This window comes from Pocillopora verrucosa, chromosome 9 (assembly GCF_036669915.1).
Source record: "Pocillopora verrucosa isolate sample1 chromosome 9, ASM3666991v2, whole genome shotgun sequence".
NCBI classification, from domain to species: domain Eukaryota; kingdom Metazoa; phylum Cnidaria; class Anthozoa; order Scleractinia; family Pocilloporidae; genus Pocillopora; species Pocillopora verrucosa.
In genome coordinates this window covers 17,580,987-17,590,026 of record NC_089320.1, presented here as the reverse complement: position 1 = coordinate 17,590,026, position 9,040 = coordinate 17,580,987, and the positions used below count along the sequence as shown (strand labels likewise).

At 38.5% G+C, this 9,040-nt stretch overlaps 1 protein-coding gene across 1 annotated transcript; it reads left to right on the top strand.

Moving 5' to 3' along the window:
- The first annotated feature begins 1 nt into the window (after position 1).
- Positions 2–2,953, top strand: LOC131797276 (uncharacterized). The gene is made up of 5 exons (XM_059114895.2): positions 2–80; positions 768–1,088; positions 1,639–1,658; positions 2,444–2,565; positions 2,799–2,953. Coding segments are annotated over exons 1-5 (585 nt in total). The 5' UTR covers positions 2–78; the 3' UTR covers positions 2,919–2,953.
- Positions 2,954–9,040: the final 6,087 nt, after the last annotated feature.

Here is a 9,040-nt window from a genome sequence, read left to right as displayed (position 1 = left end):
AATTACATTTACTTTGTGTATGGTAACACGTTGAGGTCTCAATGTTATCGCAAAAGGTAAACAGGGATTCATCCGGAGATGTAAGTATAACGAGTGTTTATAATGAGAGGATTTAAAGAAATTATTTGATGATTGAATAGAGAAATTAATGTCTTATGAATGGTATAGCTCTTGCTCTTTTTGGGTCTCCAAATATGATCAGCCTGACTTGTCTTGCGGAACATGAAAACAACATTAAAAAAATTACCAGCCATGATTTTACTAGTTTCGCTCTGATCTTCAAGAGATCTAGTTTTGTTGAAGGATTAGGAGTTCCGGAGTGTCGCAGGGCTCACTTCGTTTGCTATAAACCTTTATTAACCTAACTAGACGGGAGACAGAAAAACTCTGATGTTCTTTTCATGTAGATTTCATGCAGTATTCTATATTCGGAATATAATTTAGTGTATTAGTGGAGATGGACACTCATATTAAACTGACTAGACGGGAAACAGAAAAACTCTGATGTCTCTTTAATGTAGATTTCACGCATTATTCCATATTCTGAATAGAATTTAGTGGATTAGTGGAGAGGGAGACCCATACAGTATGTTACTTACCCAGACAAGTGCTGTTTGATCCATCATGAATTGCTATTTTATGGTGTGTACGGACTCCTTATCTTGAACCCTGTACAGACTGGTATAATTCATGTAAAAGTGTAACTGTAGTGTGGACTATAAGACCATTTAAGGCTTTCAGCCTCTTAATTTTTTTCCAATCTTTAGGAGTGAATCAACAGGAAATGAAGCACAAAAAGGACAAGGCGTAGATGTTGCTTCTGGCCTGGAAGGCGAACCAAACACAACATCTTTTATGCGAAATACCATGGTGAGTAGCACAATGGTCAGCGGAGAAGCATCTGAAACTGATGATGAAGATGAGGAAAATGAGGAAAATACAGGAAATATGAAAGAAGATGAAGATTTGGTGACAGAAGATAAACATTTAAAAGAGGAAGGAGATGCAGACACTGGCATCTTGGAATCTGAACAGGACACAAGTGCAGGGAAAGCCAAGAGACAGAAAATTGTCTATAAGTTTGATTCGTAAGTATTCAACTCATTTATGCCCTTTATACATATAATAATCAATGTCAGATATTCTTTAAATTACTTTCTATGCATATGTAGAGCAGCATTGTAATATGAAATTGTTACACAAGTATGACATTGCAATAAGCACTTTATTCATGGCTTATTGCCTTTGGTGTGGACCAATTGAGTGAAAATGAAACTTAAGTATTCTATGGAGTGAAACAGTCACACAATACCAAGGAGTGTGAGTATTACTTCTGAATCAGTACATTACAGGGATAGTCACAGATATCATCTGCCAAACTTTTAGAAATAACTTATAGAAATTGCTAATGTATACCAGTTTATTTTCAACTTTGTACAAAAAAGTGGCAAGATATTATCAAACAAACCAGTTTTACTTAAAATTGTTAAATGTTTGCTTGCTACTGAACATAAGAACATTAATTTGTATTGTATGCATGTTTGGTATTTTAGAACTGTTATATTAATTTATTTTGACACTGCATTTGTTTGCTTTGCTTTTCGATATGACACTGCCAATGTATCTTTCAAATGATAGTCCATTCCACCGGAAACTGAGTAAGTATTAAACACAGATATTGCTATATACATGTACACTGCATATGACCTGATAGAGTAACATTCAGTTGATTCTAAAAATTGATTGGGGATTGGACTGTTTTTTTCTCTACTCTATTCTATGATTGGTCAAGAAATCTTGCGTCATCCTTTCAACCAATCAGATTTCAACGTAAAACCAATTTTTATTTGTTTTTTTTTTCTGCACCATAGGCAATTTTCTTCTTTTTAGTTTGAGTTCTTATTTGCTCGTTGTGGTTTTAGCCTTGGTTCTGATTAGCCCTGTTGATGACATTGGCATTGGTTTTGTTTTGCCATAATCAATCAAAGACTGCTCTAACTTTGTTCCATGACATTCAACTGCTCAAGAAACTGTTAGCAAGGCATGTATTGTGAAAAAACCTTTCAGTGGGTAGGGGTAGGGGTACGGGGTAGGGGTAGGGGTAGGGGTAGGGGGTAGGGGTACAGGGTAGGGTATGGGGTATGGGTATGGGGTAGGGGTACAGGGTAGGAGTACGGGGTACGGGGTAGGGGTAGGGGTAGGGGTAGGGGTAGGGGTAGGGGTACAGGGTAGGGGGTAGGGGTAGGGGTAAGGGAAATTTAGTATCCAATTAAAGTGGAAGGTTATATTGGAATAGACAGGTTTCGTTTCACCCACAGAATACTCTTGGTTTGAGCTTTTCCCTCCATGCTCAAACCCAAACTTTCCCCCTCCCCCCCCCCAACCCTTAGTTTTCATTCATACTTTCCTTTGAATTTTTCTCACCATTTACTTTCATTTCCAGGAGAAAGAAATTTGGAGCTGCGAAGTGACCTTGTGGAAGGCTTAACTAAGAGTTACAAGTCAGCAGGTTCTAAACTTGAAAGCTCCACCTTTCATCTCAGCAGAGCACAGACAGCTGCAGTGGTAATTCATTCATTTATATGGTTATGCACTGATCAACTTGAAGCTTCATCATACCTCCCCCCCTCCCCCCAGCAACCCACAGCCTTTGACCATTGTCTGTTCCTTGAGGGGTGGGAATGTGTTTCCAGTGCAATACAAGTGTTTTATCTCTTAATATAGAGGTTGAAGCTTTGAATTGTTAGAGGCATTTTCAGTTTGTTCTTACACAACAATAATGTTTCTTTTATCTGCAGGATGTCTCACATAATACAAGAATGATGCTTGAAGATCTCACTACAATTTCAACATTACTGGAGAGCATTTTGGGGACAGGAAAACTGCTACCTCTTAAAGTTACTGTTAATTATAAGTAGTCGAAGATTCAATGAAATAAATATATTAAACCATATGTTTAATTTTACCCTTTTGTTTTATTAGTGCTTTTAAATAATTGCGAGACCCATGTGTTAATATCCTATATTGTGTCTTTGTAACAGTCGAAACCTGTGTCAAGCAGCACTGTATTAAGAGGTGACCCTGTATCAGCTATTTTAAGCATTGGCTTATCAAAGTCCCAAATTTGCTTCCCCTTAACCATTGTAATATTCACCTCTATTAAGGGGTCACCTCTTTCAGGGAGATGTGGTCACCCTTTACTAAGTCCCAACAGCCTGTTTGTATGATCATCCTTTTGAAATGAAGAGTCAATTAAAGTAATTTTCACCTCTATTAAGTGGTCACCTCTTTCAAGTGGATGTGGTCACCCTTTACTAAGTTCCAACAGCCTGTTTGTATGATCATCCATTCGTAATGAAGAGTCAATTAAAGTAATTTTCACCTCTATTAAGTGGTCACCTCTTTCAAGTGGATGTGGTCACCCTTTACTAAGTCCCAACAGCCCTTTTGTAGTATGATCATCCATCTGTAATGAAGAGTCAATTAAAGTAATTTTCACCTCTATTAAGCGGTCACCTCTATCAAGTGGATGTGGTCACCCTTTACTAAGTTCCAACAGCCTGTTTGCATCATCATCCATCTGTATTGGATAGTCAGTTAAAGTAATTTTCACCTCTATTAAGCACTCACTTCTATCAAGTGGATGTGGTCACCCTTTATTACGTCCTAACAAGCTGTTTGCATCATCATCCATCTGTACTGAATGGTCAATTAAAGTAATTTTCATCTCCATTAAGCAGTCACCTCCATCAAGAGGATGTGGTCACCCTTAACCAGGTTCCAACAGCTTGTTTGCATCATCATCCATCTGTAATGAAGAGTCAAATAAAATAATTTTCACTTCTATTAAACAGTCACCTCTATTAAGGAGATGTGGTCACCCTTTACTAAGTTCCAACAACCTGTTTGCATCATCATCCATCTGTATTGAATTGTCAATTAAGTAATTTTCACCTCTATTAAGTACTCACTTCTATCAAGGAGATGTGGTCACCCTTTACTAAGTCCCAACAGGCTGTTTGCATCATTATCCATCTGTACTGAATGGTCAATTAAAGTAATTTTCACCTCTATTAAGCAGTCGCCTCTATCAAATTAATGTGGTCACCCTTTACTTAGTCTGAACAGCCTTTTTGTTAAAAACTTGATTCTAAAAAACTTTAAGTAGTGCTCTCCCGGTGGGTCTATTTGTGCATTGATCACAACCAGTACAGTGCAGTAGTGTTTAGAAGTGCTGTAAATAATTACAGATAGATTCCATATGGCTCTATATTCCATACTTGTGCGTTTCTAGATATATTTACAAAACAGGACAGAGGCCAATTTCTCATCTCACGCAAGTATGTAGACTACGAGCAGTCTCTACTTTCCGGCGGAGTCCGCCGCGCGAGTCAAGAATTTCAGTGAAGAAAAAATATTGATGTTAGTGAGGAAAGTAGTGTCCCATTCCCTGAATTCCACACCAGCCTTCTCCTAAAAGGAGGGACGGACTTCTCCATCTCACAGATTTATCTCAGATGATTTAGTTTTCGCGTGATTTCCCGCGTGTGGGGATGACATGAAGACTGACGTACACAAACCGTATCAGAAATGGCTTACAAGAATAACTACTCAGAAAAGAAAGGATAAAAAAAGAAGAAGAAAAATTCTAATGATAATAAAGGGAAAATTGAAAAAGACATCAAAAACAAAATGCAAATTTCACGGGGAGGAGTTACTCGGCCCCCAAGCCAGTTTGAGAAATACTCCTTGTCTGCCAGCTCCAAATCATACTCGGAGAGAAGTCATTCGGCCCCCAAGCCAGATTAAGAATAACTCCTAAAGCCTGATTCGAACCCGCGACCTCGATGACCTCACTTGCACTCGTTGCGCGCCCACGATTACCAGTCGACCATCTGGAAACTACATATATTGCATGTATAAATTGTCGGTGTAGAGAGTTTTTAAATACCGGGTTGGGGGGGTGGGGGGGAGGGTGAGGAAGTTTTCCTGACTGAGAGTGCAATCGAGCATAAAGGAAATTAATAATTCAAAGACTGAGAAAAGCGAATAAAGGAGAACAAAAATTTGCATATGTTCCGGTGGCAGACGGTCTCATATGCCGGGGCTTGTGAAACACGACGATTCGGACACTTTTCCAAGAGGCTATCAAATAAGTGTATTGGGACAATGTTACACACCAGGTTTCACTCATTTTTAACGCTGTGGTATGACATAACATACCGTTCAAAATTCATATAGGGGACGCATTTGTTTTACATACCTTTCATTTACTTTCTGTTCGCTTTGCACTAGAAGTAGCGTTCGTTTGTTAGATTAATCAAGAATTGAAATGAATCATACAAAGAACTGATTGAAGCGATGTAAACGGGGATTATTGGCATACGTCACAATTGCGGACGGCCTCGTCTGCCGGGGCTCGTTAAACATAGCTTTTCCTTGCAGAAATATCTTAAAAAGACTTATTGTGATCGGGGTATCTTGAAAACTTAGAGGATGAATTTTGTTTTTAGAAGAGGGAGCATTTTTACCGTTTGAATCTGCAAATTATACCAGTAGACCCAAAGATATAATTTTCTGTAATACTACCTGTTGCAGAGGTGCCAACGTCTGGAGATCTCAAATCTGGAAATTTTTTTCGGACCAGCACCCCTTCCCCCCGACCGAATTCGCCAATGCGACCCCCCCGAAAATTTCTTATTTATTTTTACCCCCCCTACCCCATTCCTCCCCCCCCCCCCCCATCTCACCAAGCAATTTCGCGGGAAAAACGTGGATCTCTCTGTCAGGGAGTTCAATTGGTTGAATACTCATCCAATCAGACTCTCGATTATATAGGAGTATAACGAAGAAGAAAGTCTCTTCTTTTTGTTTGCAACGAACAACGTGCATGACACAAGAAAATGAAGCGAGAGACTGCATTACAAGCATAAGAAGCCAGATGATCGTGGAATTTTGGAATATATGAAGTTTAAATCTTAGTTTTTCGTGGGCAACTGATCCAAACTTCCTTTTATCCGGGAGTTTTGGTCAGCCGTACGAGAGCGGGAGATTGGCTCTGTATCCGGGAGAGTTGGCATATACGCTGTTGTGTTTTTTCATGTGAGTCAAACTACTACACGTGTTCTGCAAAGAACGCCATCTTTTATTCCATCCCAGAATCCTCTTGTACGTACATAATTCAAATAAAATAACACAAAACTACCGTAGGATCTCAGTTCATGCGTAACACAAATAAAGGAATTTATATATTAAGGCCGTTTGTTGTCTCTCTATTCTCGGAAGAGATCGGAAAAGCATTGATCAGGTAAGCAATGATCAGATTAGGCAAGTCTCGTTTTTGAGTTATAAATCATCACCTTGATTGCAGTCAGGTTGATCAGATTGAAACTTTCCGTGACATCGTTACACCACGGTCCACAAAGAAACAAAGATTCGGTGGCCGATCAAACAGACAGCTCCAGATAGCATCCTTACAGCATACATTTTTGAGAAAATTTAGGTAATTGGTTGCATCCTCAAAACTCAGTTGGCTGCATGGCCACACATAAAAGTAAATCAAATAAAATGAGAATTTAGCAGGTGGTTCTTCTTGTCCGCTGTTTACATATCGAATGAAATGTTGGTTTTTGCGGATGAAGGAAAACCGGAGGACCCGGAGAGAAACCCTCGGAGCAAGGACAGGAACGAACAACAAACTCAATTCACATGTGACGCCGGGAATCGAACCCGGGTCATGCCATGTCTACCAATGAATGAATTCTTTGTGGGTAGACTTTTATAACCTGGCATCAGCGACCTGCAGGCCGGGAGAAAATCGTTACTCGTTCACAGAAAATACACATGAGAGAAGTTTTGTTATGATTTGTCAAGTTTTCATTTTCAGTTGTGAATGTAAAATTGTGTACTATAGATAACATCTAATTTCGAAAAGAATAATAATAAAAAGAAAAAAGACAAATAAAAGCAACAACCAACACCTGCAAAAACCGTATCAGAGAAAGTGCCTCCGTGACCCAATAAATGTTCAGAGTAAAAAAAGATAAAGGAAGAACATTGCTAAAAATGCTGATTAGAAAAGACAGCAAAAAAAAAATGCAAATATTCCATGGGGAGGAGTTACTCGGCCCCCAAGCCAGTTTGAGAGTTACTCCTTGTCCGCAAGCTCCAAATCATACTCGGGGAGAAGTTATTCGGCCCCCAAGCCAGATTAAGAATAACTCCTATAGCGTGATTCGAACCCGCGGCCTCGATGACCTCTCTTTTACTCGATGCGCGCCCACGATTACCAGTCGACCATCTGGAAATTGCATATTACTATGGTATTAATTGTCAGTGTAAAGAGTTTTGAAATACCGCGTTGGGGGAGAGGGTTAGGAGGTTTGTCTGACTGAGAGTGCAATCAAGCGTTTCCGGTCAATAACAAAGGAAATAAATCATACCAAGAACTGAGGATGCATTTATTATACAAACATTCCTTTTACTTTATGTTCCCTTTTCACCAGAAGCAGAATTCATTTGTTATTATCAATCAGCAAAGGTTTGTAATGATGGCGGCTGTGCTGGTAAATGAAAGGAACATTACAAATTTCCTTTTCGCCCGTAAAACATTCCATCCAAAATACATATATTATATCCCTAACAAAGAGGCATAGATATAACTCATAACACTGTGAAGCTAGAGGCTGGAAATGGGAAAGTGTTTTTTTAGTTTTTTTTTTTTTTCGGCTTTTGTCTTTTGTTTATGGAATAATCCACGTTGCTATGCGAATGTTTAGTAGAAGAAGCAGCCTAGAGTGTCGCTTATATTTTAACCAGATTTTGATCTTTCTGTGATTTATTTCGATCTTTTAAAAAATGAAAATAAAAAAACAGCAAGGAAGGCTCAAAATCATACAAAGGGCTTGTCAATATAAAATTATTCAATGCTAAATTAACTCCGTCGTCACGAATTGTTTTTATATGCAAAGTTCGTCTTGATCGGCATTTAGTAGCTTACAAGATTCCGTGTTTATGCTGCAAACCTTGACCCAGTCACTCCCTTGAGTTTAAAGATTCTCGAGCCAAAAAAGAAACTCCTAACGTCGATCAAGTTAGTCACTTAAAACTTTTAAATCTAAGGTATCAATATAAGCCGGGATAACATCAAACAAATCCAGGTGTTTAAGGGCTACGTGACTAAAGCATAAATGCGCTTTGAACCTAAACAACACTAAATGCTTAGGGGGGAAACAAGTTTTTCTTTTAGTATTTAGTTCCACTAAAGATCTTCGCTTTATTTGAAGATTTTTACTGTGTTTTTTTTTTATGACATTTGATTATTGTTTGAGCTAAACATGTGAGCTTAACTTTTTGAGCTCCTTATAAAGTACCATCGACCTGAAGGTTATCATTATTCCAAGATCTCTATCAAAGTAGCCTCCCGCAGTCGCTATGACCACCCTTTTGTTATGCAGTTCCTATTGACGCAAGTGACGAACTTACTTGCCTAAACGCGTTCTATAACTAGTTAAGTAAATCTTCTTACATGTGGAAGCCCCAGACTTTCTGGCATGATAATTTACTGATACCGTGACTAGTTCTAATTCCAGAGGTTTTAGGACGGTCGAACTTTTCGAGGTGATCGATCATCCAGAGGCATTGAACAAAAACTTGACACTTCATGTTGAAGTAGACATTTGCAGTTGCTATAAAAACCCTTTTAAGATATGATTCAATAAATATTGTGTTCAAGAAATTATCTTTTTTCCTTAGACGAGTTTTCCAGTTGGCTGATTGCGAATAGTTTCAGAATTTACAAACAGTATTTGATTTACCTTCGATATTTGAATATTTCTGGGTTTTTTGTGATGATTTTATTTCCTAATTAAAGTTTAGGTGAGTTGGGTAAATCTTTCTTATCATCCTTCAGAAATGTTATTATGTTAGCTTTTCTCACGAAGTACTCGTTCCCTGACTAAAGCAGCAGAAAATGTAAATATTTTTGGCTACTGACGACATTTCACACACCAAGAATCTCGTAGTGACGACCTCAACTAGG